The 19436-nt window shown below is 37.1% G+C and overlaps 2 protein-coding genes across 3 annotated transcripts in view; one reads left to right on the forward strand and one right to left on the reverse strand.

Annotated features, from left to right (window-relative positions):
- LOC105390242 (flotillin-2) overlaps positions 1-19436 on the forward strand; it is a 195508-nt gene that overhangs the window by 31847 nt on the left and 144225 nt on the right. The gene's annotated exons all lie outside the window — the stretch shown is intronic.
- LOC119693907 (glucose dehydrogenase [FAD, quinone]) overlaps positions 1350-19436 on the reverse strand; it is a 39211-nt gene continuing 21124 nt past the window's right edge. The window contains exons 5-8 of the mRNA XM_038118862.2: positions 15839-16053; positions 12360-12470; positions 4579-4723; positions 1350-3477 (exon numbers count right to left, since the gene is read on the reverse strand). Coding sequence (XP_037974790.2) covers positions 2105-3477; positions 4579-4723; positions 12360-12470; positions 15839-16053 — 1844 coding nt within the window. The 3' untranslated portion in view covers positions 1350-2104. The remainder of the gene's footprint in view (positions 3478-4578; positions 4724-12359; positions 12471-15838; positions 16054-19436) is intronic.

Raw genomic sequence — 19436 nt, forward strand, 5'->3', positions numbered from 1 at the left:
TTTAACTGTTGCGGTTAGGTCTGCGACAGCGCAGGGGTTAAAGAACGTCATAATTTCCAAAGGTGTATATTTTATTAGTTAGGGAAAAACCTGGATGAATTTAGTCCTATAAAAGGTGTGTACAGTAAAACTATAAAGTTCTGAAAACGGAAGTGGATTTTAAGTAATTGTTAAAAACCGTATTTAATTAATGTATTATATTTATTTAAGGACAAATCCGTTCAAAAGCTATACCCAAACAATATTATATTTTTAAAATGTAAGTAATTAACTGATAATGATAAAAAGTCTTAGCAAAATCGCACTCTTTATTGTCATGACTTTATAGTTGGACTGTACAAGGGAAGGGTTAAACTTACGACTAGGTTATCTACGCTACAGGGTGTTTCAAAAGTGGCAAAGCTCAGAGGGTTATTCTATTTTTTTTACAGCGACACATATCGTTTAGTGTGTCCGCTACTTACACAGACTTGCTTTTGGATCGATTTTATTTAATGTCGCTGTCCACCATCTATTTGTAAGGCTACAAGTATCTTGTCCTACACTAAACTGTCACAAGAACCATACAGCATTCGATGAGCAAACATACTGCGTTCGATTGATTTGACTGTATACTATTCCTCATGTATAATGAACGAATGATGCAAATCTGTTATATTGTTATAATGTCGGTTTCAATGTCAATGAAACTATTAAAGCACTTTATACATACGATCACGCACGTGTGGTCGGTGTAACGTTTATCTTTGCGCCTATAAGAACATCAAGTTTGAACATTATATTATATTTACATTATATTTTGTATATAATTTTTGTAAGTACTTATATATTTTTGTACTACCTAGCAATAATCGCGTGGCCGTAACTGTTAAGCATTATTGTTATTATAATAAATAAATAAAATAAATAAATAAATAAAAACATAAGTTAAACAGTATGATTGCATCGCTGTGATTGGCTGAATTTATGAAGTTTCTCGGATTATTCGATTTAATCAAACGGGGCGTTATTGGGATTAACGTACAAACCGTGCTATGTGCCTGCTATATTATGCTAAAAACATCAGGACAAACGTTGTAAAATGTGTGTAAATATGGCCTTTTGAGATAGTACTTATACCATACAAATACGGGGAATCGAACCTGGATTTTCGGCACTTATGTCTGTATTAATAACGATACCCTGCATTAGTCATCGATACTCCAACTTAAACTCGATTCTGGGGTTTTATCTCTGAATTGAATAGACCGATTTTTTGTGTTTTTTTCGTTAGCTGCATACATGATATGGCTGCTTTTTCTTCTTCCCCGTAGTATAACCAGAAAAGGTAGTTTTAGATAATCAGGATACAAAGTTTAGAGCTTTTTATTTGTACAAACTATGTATACCATAAAATAAATAAGTAAACTAATTACAATTTTAAAATTTTGTTTACTTACTGAATTATTTACAGTATTAGGTATTTCTTATTGTTATATTCAGAGGATAGTACTCGTAATTAAAATGAGGCTTAGTTACCGTGACACTAATTACATTTATAAATCTCTACATATTGCTTTACATGATTATTAGTTTAAACAATAGTAGATAGATATTTTTATTGCTATTTTATTATGATATAGGTAATGGCCGGTTAATTCAAAAAATTTAATCCAAATGAATCTATAAAATTTAGCTGACTTGCGGCCCATACTCTTCTCACTACGTTGACCAGTCATTTTAAATCTAAATGGTTCTCTGAGATGTTTTTCTTAGCCATAAGTTCATTATACCTACATACATTCCGAAATACTCATAAGTAGGTACATGTGTCGTGGACTAGGGATTCGAACTCATGTCTCGCCGTGTGAAGCGGACGTGTTATCCGACCAATCCACCACCGCTCCTCCATGACATAACATTGCATGATAAGAGTATTTTTAATAATATCTCATTCTTCGTGAGTTCACGAATGCATCAAATAATACATAAGTTATGTATGTTATAATTATTATAATACTAAAATAATAAATTATATACATTAAATCCCTAATCTTAACATACCTAATTTATTTTCTGAGGTCTAACTAAACGACTGGGCTACTCAACTGGGAAACCAAACGCGTCATTTCCCAACAGATATACCCCAATCCTCTTTGATCATGTCGGCCGCTTTTTCCGCGATCATGAGCGTGGGGGCGTTGGTGTGCGCGGCCGGCACGTGCGGCATCACGCTCGCGTCCACCACGCGCAGTGCCCCCACCCCGTGCACCCGCAGGCGGGGATCCACCACTGCACTGGGGTCACTACTAGGACCCATCTTGTTCGTCCCGCAGTGGTGGTAGATAGTGTTCGTGATCGTCTTCATAGCGCAGAACCAGTAGTTGTCGGTGTTGAAGCCGTGGTGCGCGCAGTTCGGTAGCGGTATGTCGTGCAGTTTGCTCCCGAAACGCTGGAACGCTTTGGTTTTGGACAGCTCTATCACTTTCCTTATGCCGTGTAAGATGACCTTCTGGTCGTGGCCGTTGTCCGAGAAATAGTTGGCGTATATGAGAGGCTTGCTCCACGGGCTGTTGTCCCGCAGCATGATGCGGCCCCTGGACTCCGGCAGCAGGATCATGGGGAATACCATCCAGGTGTCGCGCGTTTCAATTGGCTGATAAACTTTCTTATAAATTCGGTCGTCTATCGAAAATGCTGTTTTGTAGAAGGGTTGGGACACTATTGAGCCTCCGACAAAAAGGAGTTCCAAGTCAGGATATCCATCCTCGTTGGTAGGATCTTTAGTGTCGATGAATGCCAGCGCTTCTGTTCCACTCGGAGCCCCGAGCGGTCCGGTGCGTTGAGTGTAATATTCTATGATGTTGTCTATGGACGCGACACGTTCAGATCTTATAGAGTTTGTCGTGTTAATTAAGAATGTGAGACCACCGAGCGCCCAGTGGTCCTGGAGATTGTACCCGACTGGGAGATCAGCAATAGTCGTGATATTATTTTCAGTGAGATGGTCCTTGGGCCCAACACCGCTTAACATAAGTAGCTGGGGCGAGTTAATAGCACCAGCTGAAAGAATGACCTCTTTTCTCGCCTTAACGACAAACTTCTTGCCGTCTTTAACAAATTCCACGCCATACGCTTTGCTGGTCTCAGGATCGATAAGTATTTTGGTGACGACGGCATTTTTGGCTATGTGGAAGTTCTTTCTTGTTCTTATGGGGTGCAGGAAGGCTCTGCTGGAGCTCATTCTGGTGCCGTTCTGCATGGTGAACTGGACGATGGAGTATCCTATCTGCTTCTCTCCGTTGTAGTCGACGAGGCGGCCTCCAGTCTCCACGCCGGCCTGGAGGAAGGCGTCAGACAGGGGCGTCCTCCAGTTGGGGTACTGCAGGGTCAGCTCGCCCGCCGTCGAGTGGTACACCGTGTCGTTGGCCAGCTCCGGGATCTGCTCGATGTTCTCCCACTTCTTGAAGTACGGCAGAATTGACGCGTAGTCCCAACCTGTAATGGATAAGATAATTAGTAAAGTTAAAGTTTGTGGAAATTTTTGTACGAAGGTGAGTGAAAATAAACGTAGCTTGTAAAAAAGTCTACAGTGCAAAAGCCATTCTATAATTATACGGTTTGTTTTATGGTCATTCGTGTAATGGTTTTTTATTGAAAAGTATGGCTATAAACAGTGCGTAGGTTCATTATTAATTCTTTTGTTCAATCGTTATGATCTTATATTTTTTCCATGCAAGTAAACAAATGTAAATACATATTTACCTAATAAACAAAAAATATGGGATAATAATGCTAAATACATAAGATAATCATTGTAAATATCTATAAAACATAAGTGCGCTATTCGTGCGTGTAAATAAAATCATCTAAATCAACTTCAAGACCCTTTCTTAGTCCATAAACTAACCACATGCTATAAATAACCCCATTAAATCGCGAAATACTTAAGGCTTGCCCGGACGCGCCCGAGGGAGGCTTAACTGTTGGTTTTTCCATACACTTACATATTTAGTTAATGCGAGCCGTGATCTCCGTTCTAGATTCTTGCGGTCTGTGACGTCAACGCGACCGACGTCAACAACAACACAACAGCCCTTTCGAGTTTATTTTTAGTGAAAGGATATTTATGTGTGTTCTTCTTCCTGACCACTATGGCCATTGACCCCTCAAAGTACCGAAACAGAATTCTTGCTTAGTGTTCAAAGTGCACGAATCAACGAACCAAGTCAAAGGAGCGCGAACTTTTCATGGAGTGCAGCAGACCTTCAGCCCATGTACTCTGACTTCCGATACTAACGAGCTTGTACAGAGCTCCACAGGATCACCTACCAGGGTTTCCAGCGGCAGCCCAGCGGTCGTAGTCGCGGCGGTTGCCCCTCGTATGTCTCATGGAGTGCATCAAAACTTCAGACCATGTACTCGGACTTCTGAGGATTCTAACGAGCTCCACAGTGATCACCTACCAGGGTTGCCAGCAGCGGCCCAGCGGTCGTAGTCGCGGCGGTTGCCCCTCGTATGTCTCATGGAGTGCAGCAAAACTTCAGATCATGTACTCAGACTTCCGATACTAAAGAGATCTACAGTCCGATCACTTACCAGGGTTGCCAGCCGCTGCCCAGCGGTCGTAGTCGCGGCGGTTGCCCCGCGTGTGCATCATGGAGTGCAGCACAGACGAGCCGCCCACCACGCGCCCGCGCGGCCACGCGCACCGCCCGCCCTTCATGCCCACGCAGCCGGACTTCTGGAGGCGGAAATTGGGGGTTAGAAAAGGGTTTTTATTATATTACAATGGGTTCAGCGGGGCCTTCCCAAGTTTATCGGTGATAGGCGATAGCGGTGCGATGTACGCAGAGAAACCTCCTCAGAAGCATTGTTACTATGAGAGGAGGTCAGGTTTCTCTGCACCTGACCGTACTATGCACGCACTGATCGTCATGCGTGAAGCCCCCGCAGCCGTTTGGGAGCTACACTACCTCAGACGGACACGTAAACTTATAACAACTCTCGCTTAACGTTGGCGGTTAAAAAAGAGGGATTGAACAGTTGAGCTGAGTTGCATGGACGTGGTCTTGTAACCGGATCCTATATATATTTAATGTATTCTAATGCGCTTTTACACTGCCCTCTCGATTGAACCTTAGTTCTTATCCCCTTTTTAATAATCTCGGAAGTACATTTATTGGAGCTATTTTCAAGGTTACCGTTAAAGGTTTTTGGCACTACATGTGACGTGAACGTTATATTAAAAAGGTAAACCCCCTTTTTAGTTTTCGTCAGCGGTCGTGCGATAAGTTGTACGTGGATTAAAAAATATGACGTATGTTGTGAGGTGGTTCTCCAACTATCGAAAACCTACCTACTCAATGCTGAGAACTTTCCATCAGGAAATTTAAATACTCGTATACCTACTGAGGCAATACAATCAAGTCTGTAGTTGCTGTCAAAAATTATACATCTTTCGAAAAACCATGATTCCTATTGGTAAGTTATGATTATGACCGAAACATTTAAACCGAGTGGGGTTCGAACCTGTAGGGCTAGCATGGTTCTCTAGAGCGACCGCGACGGATAATTATTGTCACGCCTTGTCGTGTGCATCTTGCACCCCGTGCTAGCCCTGCTGGAATCTTCAGCAGAAGCGAGTCACACCCACCGTCTTCTAATGACTGGCTCAGTTACTTCGCTCCTCGTGGAGTTGTTCATAACTCAAGGCTAGGCTAGTGCAAGTTTACAGACGCGTATGTGCGGTGTAAGAATGCGAGCTAGGGGGTCACTCTATATTAGGAAAAAAATTCGAAGCTCTACTGCCCTAGCCACGACGCTATCTCATTCTATTAAACGTGCCGATTACTCTCGTTCGTTCGTTTTTCGTCAGTATAGAGTAACCCTAGATGCACTTGCCCACTGCACGCCCCTGGCCTTGCAGTAGACTGCTATTACCATTGCGAGCACAGTGAGGTTGGTTGCAGTGACGGAGCTATGGAGTTCTATATTAAGTTTATTATAGACTAATGTTTGAAATAAAAATGATTCCATTCTATTCAATTCTATTACTCTTTGTTATTTATTAAGCATATAACACATTAAAGCAGTGATGTTATTATAGTGACGAAAAGGTGGAGCAGTAGTTAGATCGCGGGCTGGTTCAGATAGATATTTTACTGAATTATTTAATGTTGTATAATGCTAAGTGAGTGCAAGGAAATGTATGTCTTGAGCACTGAAAAAAATCGTAGTAAGTACCTACTCGTAAAAAAATTATAATGCGTGTCTGTGAGAATCTCATGTTGAAAAAGTCAATGAACAAATACTTTACTGTACCTACTAGGAATATAATTAGCAAATTTAAAAGATAATTAATACCGTATGATTCGTCGTAACATGAAATGATGATTCGTTCAAATTATTCAATATTAATTATTATCTTGAACCAAAAAATAATATATTCTACTCTATAAATAATAATTATAACATTTATGTTGTTACGTGATATGGATTAACTAATAAGCAAAAAATATAATATATTTAGCACATATTTACCTATCTGAAAAGTTTAGTTGAAAAAATATATTAGTATTGGGTATGTGTGTTTACTTATATACTTTATAATATATTTTTACGGCTAATGTTAGGTGTTCCTATCCTAGAAATTGTATTAAGTTCCTTGGGAGAGAAATATGTCTAGAAGTAGACGCTTATAGGCTGATAGTGATGACTATTATGTCCCTTCGAGCTGTATGAAATAGATCAGTAGCCGTTGCAAGAAAAAAATATGATTATTTGCTTGTATAAAATGTTTCTTATAAATTCACCGTAGTTTTTATCCCATTTTTCTATATTACATTATTGAAATCCTTCAAAGTCCCAACAATAATCACTGCGTTTTATTTAAAAGGATCATTGCGTATTCTATTTGCATCTCCGCCTCTTCATTTGATCTTGGCTGAGATTCAGTCAGGGTTCACTGGCGAGTTAAAACTCCACACGTAAAGCCAATTAACCATGATTCAGACGAACGGAAAATAAATTTGCACAAATAGATAGCAACAAAGATAAATGTTTAATTATTTAAACATGGACAGTACATACATACTCTAAAAAAACAATCGTCCTACATCTAAATTCATGTAACATAATAATTGTTAAGGACATGATAGAAGGTGATAATGTATATTGTACCCTAAATCCTTAACCTATTCCAATACAAACCGTAACGTGCTGTTTATAATAATAATTATTTAAATTAACGGAGTATCCGTGAGTAATATAATATTCATAAATAATGTAATGTTATATAATTTATTTCTTCTTCTTCCTAGCCTTTTCCTTATTGAGAATATTTAATTTTCTAGGGTTTTTGTTATATAATATTTATGAATATTTAATAATTTTTTACGATCAATGACCCAACTTTTGGGAAAGAAAAACTTGTTTTGGTTTTGTTATTGAAGGTTTAACTCCTGTTTAATTTATTATGAATGACAATCCATGGTATTTCTTGATAATTTTCTCTACTTAATTTATTAATAATGTGATTGTGTCTTCGTATCGTATAATATTAAAATTTATACTGTTGTTCGCGTCGTTCGCTAGGTGATGATTTTTGATAAAAAGAAAAATGATGAAAGTTTCAGACGGTAGTTAGTGTTGAGCTGTGGGAAAGGGCAGGTGGGTTTGTAATCCCTGATATATATATTTTAGAATGAATAGTGTACCCAATGCAGATGAAATCGATATCTACCATGTTTTCGTTTATGCATGGTAAAATCATTCAGCCTGTTGTTTGCTGAATTGTATATTGTAAAAGTCTTAGTCATAAGTACTCTTTAGGTACTTAACTGTATTCTTACAAAAAAGTGTTTTTACCTTAAATGGTTTCTAGATTACCTCCTTACATTTTTTCGTCAGTGTTAGTGTACGTTTAATGATGTAAATATTTTCCATCAGTATCCTTTGTTTCAGTAAAAAAACTATAAAAATTCTGATTTTGGTAATGTTTGGCAGTTAGTGATGATGATGATGACGATGATGGTGGCAGAAGAAACACACGAGACCATTTATAAATATCATTAATCTTGCTTGAAATAAACAGGGTTTTCGGCACATGGACCGATACCGGCATATTTCGTGTCATATTCTCCTGAACCATTTTGAATAAGTAGATTTTTTAAAATCCTATTAACTTTTGGACATTGGACAAAGGTCTCAAAGAAGAAAATACTACCCATGACCTCCTCTATCACTGTTTTTTTTTTGTTAAACTTATCTATATCATTTTTGGTGTAAATTTATTTTAAAACATATAAAATCGAATTATATATCGAAGAAGTTTTAAATTTAAGTTTTTTTATTTTTGTAGTCTCTATTTAAATTCCTATGTAGATCTAGCCTAAATTTAGGAATGTCTTTTGGAGTTCCGTACCACCTCGATCAAGGTATCAAGACTCTCTCGATAAAGTATTGAAAATTTAGACAAATCAATAGTAAATGTATTAATAAGGAAGGAGTAAGAAGAAAATGATGAAGAGTTGTTCAGAATAATGTAATTTTGCTAGGAATAACCTATTTACTTCTATGGCTTAATATTACTCCCCATACCCCATGACATAATTAATAATAATAATAATGTGCGATGTGCATGTATACATATTACCATGGTACAGTAAGAGGCAGAGAAACCTTAACCCCTCTCAGAAGCATTGTTACTATGGGAGAGGGGTCAGGTTTCTCTGCACGTCAGGTGCAGAGAAACCTGATGTGCAGAGAACGTACCATCGTAATCCTTATTTGTGAGTCCGACTCACTCTTCGCCGTAGTATGGATGATAAAAAGCACATATACCTAATTGCATAAATTTTCGATTTAAAGCAATCTCTTAGAATACGTTAGCTTGCTCATTAATAGATACATTAGAAACAAGCTCTTCATCTATGTAGATTTCAGGTCCATTTTATTTTGGACGAGAGAGACGACCGAATGGCGTAGTGGTTAGTGACCCTGACTACTGAGCCGATGGTCCCGGGTTCGATTCCCGGCTGGGGCAGATATTTGTTTAAACACAGATATTTGTTCTCGGGTCTTGGATGTGCCCGTAAAATGGCAATAGAAAGAAAGAAAGAAAGAAAGAAACATTTATTTGACGCACTGAACAATAAAAACAGAAACAAAAAGAACAAAAGAATACTACAAAAAATATATATGAAAAAACAGAAAATAATATAATATAAACAAACAAGGTTGCTGTCCAGAGCGTCAAAAAGGCACCAGCTCAGCGTGTGCTATGGCCAGAGAGGCCACAGCGCTGGTTTTCAGCTGGCCCTTAGAGTTGTGACCTCAGTCACGAACGCGAGGTATATTAATTAGGATGGGTTGTGTTGTGTTGTGTGTATGTGTGTATGTGTGGAATGTGTGTATATTTGAGTAAGCTAGGTAGGTGTATAAGTAGATATAAGTAAGTAGGTACATTAAGTAAAATATATATATTTATAAATAATAAGACGCATAATACAAATTTTATTAATAAACGATAAATAATACAATAGGTACAATATAAATGCATAACATATAATCATGTTATGCTCGTATGTATAAATGTTATATAAATGTATAACATATAATCATGGCCCGCCCCCTATTGCATTGGGACTAACATAACACTCTGGCGAAAAGTGGGTGCAGCAATGCACCTCTGCCTAACCCGCAAGGGAGTACATTAGTACAAGGCGTGAGTGGGTGTTTTTTTTTTTTTTGGACGACAGACAATGTTTAGAATATTTTAGGACTTATTTAATTCCACTTGCAATTACCTATTTACTATAAATTCCAAAGCCAAAAAGTCTCATTCACAAATAATATTCGAAATCGATGTATCCGACCCTCAGATTAAACCTCTTAAAACTTCTTAAAACCTCTTTACAATATTTGTATACCTACTGGTCTAGATAACACAGCCTAACCTTCGTTTTTTAATTAGGCAAAGTACGAGGTAAAATTTGTGACCAAATTAATGACCTAGAGTTTTGTTTTGGTACGTTGTTGGGGTCCCAGCCAAGTACAAGTTCAATATTAAATACAATAGGGAAATATGTTTATTTGCGCAAGTAGGTAAATCGGAAGTAACCAAATTGAATTTGAATTCAGTTTTGTCCAATGAATGAATTCAAAACCTTGTTTTTTCATTTATTTTGAAGGTCCCGGATTACTAATTATAATTAAATGTGTAGGCACAAAGTAGGTACTATGCATTAAACAATCAACGTAGGATCAGCAAGTGTCTCTATCCACAGTCTTCCTCACAAAAGGTCGTTACATAATATATAAGTAATACTTATACATGTTTAATCTAGAAACGTACGTACTTACTTTTCGCAAACTGATAAAACGAAATTGATACAGGATTTACAAGGACCGTATGACCAAAACAATAAATAAATCACTGTCTCGCATGATGTCTACATTGAAACCAAACTAGCGCACCGTTCTGAGGTCACGCGTATCCGTGGCGGAAGTGGCATTGTTCTAGGTCTTCCTCGGACTTTCCTCCAGTCAACTCCAGCGTCCTCCAGCCTGCATTAACAATTGATACGTTGTGACAATTGAATGGCGAGGCCCGGCAATGAGACGGCCCGTGTCACCCGGCACGTAGCGAGGAGGCATCATCACGTATTATGTGCTAATCCCTCGGCATACCTGGACTATCTTATCAATCGGATGGCTGTTGAGGTGTAGGTGTATGCTACGAGTGAACTAATAACCTTTCGGATGGCATGGCAACTAGATTTGAAAGATAATGGTAAATAGCCAAAATTACGTAACGTAAATAAGCTATCTATATAATACATTTATATTTTCATTAGTTTGTAGAGTTTGTTCGAAGTTTAGTCTTATTTGTTTAGGCCACTTTTGGATGGTAGGTGCACATTCTTAGCATTTATTTTATTTTAGCTGTATTGTACATAATGCTCCTAAATTTGGTTTCATTATAAATCGCATTGATGCAAATGCTATTGAACTTCCGTTATGTTTCTATACGGTTGGTCGATTTCAACAAAACCTGTTTTGAATGCACATAAACCTGAAATTATAAATACATTTTATTATATTTCGACGTGAAAGAAAGTATTTCTACTATCTACTTTAGTTAACATAATTTTATATGTACTACGATTAAAATAACAACACGGATAGAATTTAAAAATGTATGATTGTCAAGTGTATAGTAATTAATTGTGAAGATGAGATCTCGATGCTACATATAATGAGAATGGCGATTCTAATCTACGCATTATAATTGCAACTTTTAATTATCTTATTTGCTTTAAATCTTTATAGAACGATACGATTTTCCTGTCCATTCATAGTTCCATAATTATAATGCCAGGCCTTTGTTATTCCTGCAGATTGATTTAATAAAGCGTGCATGATCATGATCCATTGAACATGTTATCAGCATACTTAAAGAGTTTCCGTATGCTTAAGAGATTAACTCAAAGCATTATTTTCTTAAAATTAAGAAAATAATCATCATGATGATGATGATGATTATTATTTTCTTAATTTTACTAACTCGATTCTCGCACTCCGCACTACCACGCACGCTGCATGTTGCGTATACCAAATGAAATATTCCTTTCATAATAAAGATTAGATTTTTTGTTAGTATTTAATAGGTGTACGGCTAGAACAAACGAAATATTGAAAATTCTTTCACCATTATCATTGGGGCTCTAGATTACTATTTATGTTGTAATTCCCGCTTTGCTGAAAATTTACAGCATATTATAAAAAGGTAATATCCCGTAATATTTATATGAACTAAGAACTAGTAAAAAAGGTATACTTCATCTGTGAAATTTTGAACTTTGGCGGTAATTGGCTCTAAGTAAACAAATAGGGAGATGCCCAAATAACAAAAGCGCCAAAAGTTTACAAAAACAACAATAAAATATCATGTATAATTTAAAACATTTAAGTATACTAAAAATGGGCGTTGCACCGTTGTATCATTGACCTGCTAGCCTAGGCAAGTAGGCAGTCATTAGGCTAGCTAGAAACATGTCAAACAAGTTATTTATTTTTAAGTTGGAAGCAATTTTTTCTTAAATCTTTAAAACCACAATATGCATGATTGACAATATGTGCTTCTTGTGTGAAATATTGTGTCATTTCGCCAGTGGGTCGCAAATTTATCCTCACTGAAAAAATAAATGCGTGTAGGTCGTCTATATAAGTTTATATAAATAATTACGTGACTAATCAAAGATATCTGTACAAGAAACTAATACCAGAAGATCCCAGGATACAGGTACAGGAAACGATGCTGAAGATTCGTACTTATTAGAGAGTGTGTGTGTGTGTGCGTGTCTGTGTGTACTGACCTGTGGCTCGGTGTAGTAGTGCCAGTTGGCGTCGGTGAACTGCAGCAGCGTGGCCAGCACGGGCACGTCCATGAACGATTGCTCGCGGTCCCCCGCCTCCACCAACAGCACCTGAAATAGCATTGACATTATCAGCTTCATCATCATTACCGTCTTCATGATCATTGTCACCATCATTATTGTCTATGAACGACTGCTCGCGGTCCCCCGCCTCCACCAACAGCACCTGAAATAGCATTGACATTATCAGCTTCATCATCATTACTGCCTTCATGATCATTGTCACCATAATTATTGTCTATTAACGACTGCTCGCGGTCCCCCGCCTCCACCCAGCAGCACCTGCAATAGCATCGGCATCCTCAATTACCGCAATCATAATTGTTACCATCGTCTTTACTGTCTTCATCATCACTTATCATCGTTTGCCATGTTGATGTACCTATTTTGTGTATCACTTTTTCAATATTTTATTGTGTCATAGTGATGAACGTTTAAGGCGGTATGCTTACCTACTATTAGTTAAAGTATATTTTAGATTACTATAGCATATCGCTGTTGTTTATGCAAATAAATAAATAAATCACCGTCACCATCCTCTTGAGCTTACCTAAGCAGTAGCTTAAACGTTAACCCTAAAACATAGGGTAGATTTCCCAGTCTATGAACATAATTCATAAAACGTTTAAGTCGCCGCCAAGATTTGAAATTGCTATGTACACTGCTTGTCAAAACCTATACCTATGGATTTTGGGATTTTGTGAAGTCAGTGTATTCATACTTCATCGCATTTATTGTTCAGTTTATAAAAGGGATTAACGGCATTTTGAGAATCTTTGATTCCACTCCAGTTGACTCAGCCAGTGTAGGTCGATAACATTGAAAGTGTTAGTATTTTGATCCCATACTTTTTATTACTGTATTGATGTTTGTTATTCCGATCGGCAGTTAGAGACATCCGTTAGGTTTTGCCAAAAACTGTGTTTACATTCTTGTCAAGAGTAACTTCATACGGGATTTCTGTTAAAATAGCACTGTAACAAATTGCGATTCATACATAAGCCCATTGTTAATACACAAGTAGCCCACGCTGGTTTTTTATATTTTATTTTTGCTTATTAAAAGGTTTATAGGCCGTACAAACTAGTATTTTGTTATGATCATCGCTAAATAAAGCTCTTGTAGGAAGCTAACAGCCTTACGTCTACAAAGGTGAATGCACTTGGTCCTGTTAAGGAATGAAAATAAAAGTGTGGCTGCATGCATAATTGTTACCACAGTGTAGACTTGTACCTGACCAAGCAAGATAACAGCGTTTTTTTTATTGTGCTGTAACAATCCACCTCTAGGGTATACCAGCTTCATACAGGCTACACAGGGCCAATACAATCTTTATATATTTTTTTATATGCATGCCATGTTCATTCCCACTTTAAAACTATTTCCGAACATAATTATTAGGCGTTTTATAAGATTAGCCATTTTATATATCAGATAGTGATACCTGTAACAGACACGATGAAGAGTCGTTCGTTCGTTAAAATAAGGAGCACAGCGTCAATACATTTTGTACAGTATTGCATTTCTTGAAATATTTAAAATTGGCAGTCATAAAATTTACTTCTATGAATATATTTTTCACGCAAAAGCTCACACACAGTGATTAGGTTATGGAACATCGTTATACAGTATTTAGGTAACTCTATCATCTAGCTATGTCCCTGCACTAGTCACACATAATATTATTACGATAGTTTATTTAGTTCTTTCCTTTTTTTAAAGTTTTTACTGGTTTTCTCGTATCTTATGTTAGGTTGGCTTGTAGAAAATGCTTATAGCATCCACATTTTGTACACTTAATATTATATTTGTGTAATGAATAATTAAATAAATAACATCGGTTCATCCAGCCATCATCCATCCATATTATCATCATACGTGCTACTTGAATTCAATAAATACCCTATAAAATAAATAAACACAATGATTACGAAACAAACACACAACATGTGAGCCTAGCTCCCTGCGTATGATGCTCATGACACGCCAAGATTGATTACAATCATTACACGCTGATTTCTTACTTTGTTAAACAAACAACCGTGGCGTATTCGGGGACGCATATATATTTGAAGACGATATTGAGATTGAATCGATTTGCATGGAAAAATTAAATTTTATCAGTTTTACCCGGACGCTTCTTTCACAGACGACTCCGACCCCCACTCGCACATAGCTAAAAGTTTACATGACTTTAAGTCTTTGCCCCGCAGTGGAAAGTTATACAGAATGTAATTATATGTAAAAAAAATATATTAAAAGGTTTCGCCAATGTATATAAGTATGATTTATCAATTCATCACAATACGAGCATATGTCTGAACCCCATACGATCGCTTCTGAAATAGCTTTGTTATAGTTTTGTTGTGTGAAATATACACCATTCCGGTAGATTGTTATATAAAGTTGATGCTTAGTCTTAGTTATAATTTTATTACCAGGCACGTAGTATTTTATAAATTCCTTACAATAGGATAATAAGTTTAAACAACGTTTAACGGGTATTTAATATTTATAAGGTATTTGTCAGTGTTTAATAATGATAAATATCTTTTAAACATTTTTTTTTTGGTAATGCCCTTACCCTCTAATTTGTCACAAATTATTAATTGTAGTTTTAATTCTAAGTTCATAATTCAATCTATTCAATAATGCAGTTTTATATTATTTTCAATAAAAAGTTGTATATCGTTGATAATTTTATGTAAATTAAACAAAAGAGTACTTTTCCAACAGACGTAGGCTATAATTTTATCATAATGAAAATTCTACAGATGAAATATGCGAATGCTGGACTTATACGGCTACTATAATAATATGACGTCAGTTAACTTGAATTTACACTTCTTTGTTTCGGGGGAAAATACTTGTTGTAATACTTATATTTAAGCATTATTATACTGTATTATAATGACGTAGGTAGGAACTTGTTGTTAAGGAACGTTTAAAAGTTAATGTAAGCTCACTAAGCTTGTAGAACTTTTCTGGTATGAACTTATATAGCCAGTGGTGGTATCGGGATCATCTCATTAAAAGCGATTCAATTTACACTAAATGCAAAGTGACATGACCAGAATGCTGATAAATACAAGTAACAAGATGGCATGGTACAACACAACAATAACAATTTAAGATAATAATAATTTAAAGGATTACCCAAATGATTGATAGCCATCACATTTTATCATCCGGGGCGGAATATGACGCTGAATAAGTGTAAATGAGAAATGTATTTTGTACAATAGCTTCAATCGCGCATCTTTCCATATATTCTACCCATCACATGAATGGGCCCACGTGTTCGACTAAGTCTAATCCCTTACTTGATTGGAAGGAGACTAGTGCCCCAGCAGTGGGGACGTGATGGGTTTTGATGATGATGAAATAAATGTGTCAATAAAATCAAATTTATCCCTCACCTTAAACTTCTTAACCTCCGTCAAGCGGTTGGCAAGCAGACAGCCGGCGGTGCCAGCCCCGACAATGACGAAGTCGTACTGGGGGCGGATGACCCTGGCGTCCGGGGGCTCCCCGCGCCGCAACTCCTCCATGTCCCGGAGCATGCCGGCGATGGCCTCCGTGAAAGTGCCCCGGCGAGCCTCGCAGCTGAGGAGACCGAGCATGATGAAGCAGAAGAATCTGTAATGAGGGGCGTTATTAGTTGCAGAAAGTATTAGTTGCAGAAAGGAACTTTAATCTATGATGATGATGGACCAGGCGAATCTGCATGATTACGTGGGGCTTATGCCGAGTTACTTTCCACGGAGCAAATACATTTTTTTTTACACGTTTCTGTAGCCAGTACCTTCCTATTAGGAATACCGCTCTAACAATTAGTGTACTGCAACTTACAGGTGCCATCATTTTGGCAATTTTTTAACTCCAGCAGCACTTTGTCCTGCCTTTGGGTGTATCACTTATTAAATTTCACCCTGTATGACTTACCGTGCACATTTTAGTCATCACTTATGCACAGGATGATCACTGGAAATATTTCCTTTGTCAGACCACGTTGTATTTTGGCAATTATAATATGAGTAATGAAATTAATTCGTCCGTTTAATTATCAAACGTGCAATTCTGTGTTTGATGAGTGGTGAAAAGTGCGGTGACGTCCATCTTCCTCGTGTTATGAAACTTTCCACAAGGACGGCTTACGACACGAAATTCATGTCATAGAATGTAATACAATGCCTAGGTCTTCACGTAAACAGGGCGTTTAATGTCTAGATAAGTGCACCTATATACTTAGGTCTTATTGAACAACGTTATGCAATTTAGTGCACAGTCATTTTATTACGTTAATGCTCGTATCTACAAATAACCGATTGTTGAAGTTACTGATAACAAGTTAGGATTGCTTAATCGTTTGTTACGTTAATAGTTAATGCGATATTTGCTACACCTGTTGTGATATTGGGGATTTTTTGTGATCACCAGTTTAGTCTCAATTGATTGAATGGTTAATCCTTAATGATTGCCTGTATTAACAATGCCTGATTTGATACCCATTAAAAAAGTAATGAACTTGACGCTACTGTTACTTTTCTTTGGGTTTTTCATTCAAAACCTGTGCCACGCCATGATTCATCGTAATTCCTAATGATGGTTGTATAAAAGTCTGTTTTTACGTTTTAAAATGAAATAAACTCAATCGTATTTTTTTAAAATGTCATTTTTAAATGTGTCTTTGCACAGTGTAATCACATCATATTGAAATAACAAGCACTGTAGTAAGGTAATGGTGATCACTTAGATGTCGGTTTTTCAAACTTATTTCAATGTATTTATTGTAATAATCAGTAACGATTCAGCGTTCAAATTTTGAACCGACTTTGATCAAAGATGGCAACCAAAAGTCCCGAAAACCTCTGTTATGAAGCAATGGAATAATCCATTTCAAAGCTATAGTACCACACATATAAACTTACTTACATATAAATAATCAGATACACAAGTCAAACTCATAATTATAACACTTCAATGTTTTCCCAAGTTACTACGATAGCAGTATTTTTTACGTACCGTCCGCGTCTGTAAAACGTTTATATTCTTATTTATACCTTTTTGAAAAAGCACCCCACATGTTGAACACTATATATTTTCCGTTTTTTATGCTTAATATATTAATGTATTTAAATTTGGAAGCGTTGATATTATTAGCACTATCGAGAGCAGACTGGCTGAACGAAAATGGGGTACAGGCTTCCAACATTAAATGACATTAAACTGAGCCGATCTTAATTTTGTTGTAAAACAGGTCATAACGACTCCCTGTTCCTGGTCACCTTCAGAAATTCGCTCGAAAAACTACCTATTGTCGTTGACCGAAGTACTACCTCTTCCGAAACAGTTCACCAGTTCAATCAACTTTGACTTTCGATTGTGAGTTAAGTAACTGCCGATAGGGTCGAACGCTGGAATATTTTGCTTTACGTCATTTGTCAAATTAATGAGTGCATTAAACGGTGTCATTACCTGTATATCAATCGTAGAGTCAATAGACAGAGGATTCTGACGCAAGTGCAGTAAATATACAGTGTGTTTGTAATGTTGTGGTCAAGTTGGATTGTTCTCGGCTTCCGATGTGGAGGTAATTAGGTTCCTGTGCACGTCATGCAGATCTGTTGACATTTCAACATAATTAAACCTTACCTGCATCTGATATGATGACTTTCCAATGGAGAAAAATACTTACTTGCTTGCTTTATGGTAGGTAATGACTTTACAGTAATATCTGATATATGATTTTACATGGGAAAGGGGGTCTAACAACTTTCATTCGTTCGTACAGGTTCGATGTAATCGTAAATAAGTTGTAATGAGCAAAAAAAAATGAATATAGATGGTCCTTTAATATAAGAATGACTCAATAAATTAACCACCCTGGAATAAGTGGAATATATGAAACTTTGTATGGTAAAAAACCAAGTTGATATTTTACGTAGTATGTTTTGAAGGCATTACTTTTTAGTGTGAATTTAATTATGTTGCAATGTAGCTTTTCCAGTCTATCTAGTTTTTTAGTAGACTTCTGCATACCAACTAACGACCTTGAGATATTTTTAAAAGGGTTAATTATAGCTTTAGATTCGAGCGTGCGTTATTTTTATCCCTTCATCTTCAACACTCGCCCGCTCAATGTTAACAACACCAGCGTGGATGATGGAAGGGATGGGGTATCGTTGACAAAATTATGTATTAATTGTAAAATCAGTGATTGGTCTATACCATACTTTGACAGAGAAAATACGATCGAAGAGAAGTGTTGCCATCGGTAGTCGAGCTAGCTTAAGTGATCGTAACTGATCATTGAAGTTAAGTAACACATTTGACGGTCAGCCATTGGATAGGTCACCGATTTCAAGTGGTGGTGGTTTTCTAGACGCTACCTTGCTTGGGATGGCACGTTAAGCCGAGGTTCCCTGTTTCTGTTTCGGTAGCAGTCGTTAACTCTAGTCAGAGGCCTTTGAGCAGCTTGAAAATATCCTTGAGCACGATCTGTCGGTCGGGTTTCCTACTTACCCGACAACTCTCTCAGCGCAAGCTAGGATGTGTTGAGGTCCACCAACCCGCACTAGGCCAGCGAAGTGGTTATTGTTTACAGATGCAATCCGGCCATTATGGTTAACATAATGCTATGCTATGCTTATGATTTTGACCTTTGCTCTATCGCTAGCTTAAGGAGCTTTTCAGTAATATTACATGAATATGCATGAAACTTGTCAAATCGAAACCAACTAAGAAGTTATGATACTCTCTGAATTTATATTTTGAAAGGTAAATACATGTATACGTATTTATGGAGCCGACTGTATACCTACTGAGTAATTAGGTTTGGTTTTCGGTAACCGAGACAAGATTCTGGGTGGTAGCGTTGTAATTTTGGACATATTTAGATTTACAAAAAACTACAAATGACAGCTGTCATGGTATCCTTACGTTTAATACATCGTGACGTGATAGAGTCGTGACAATACTCAACAACGCTCAGAAAAGTTGTTTTTGTAAAATGAT

This window comes from Plutella xylostella, chromosome 16 (genome assembly GCF_932276165.1).
Source record: "Plutella xylostella chromosome 16, ilPluXylo3.1, whole genome shotgun sequence".
Taxonomy (NCBI): Eukaryota; Metazoa; Arthropoda; class Insecta; order Lepidoptera; family Plutellidae; genus Plutella; species Plutella xylostella.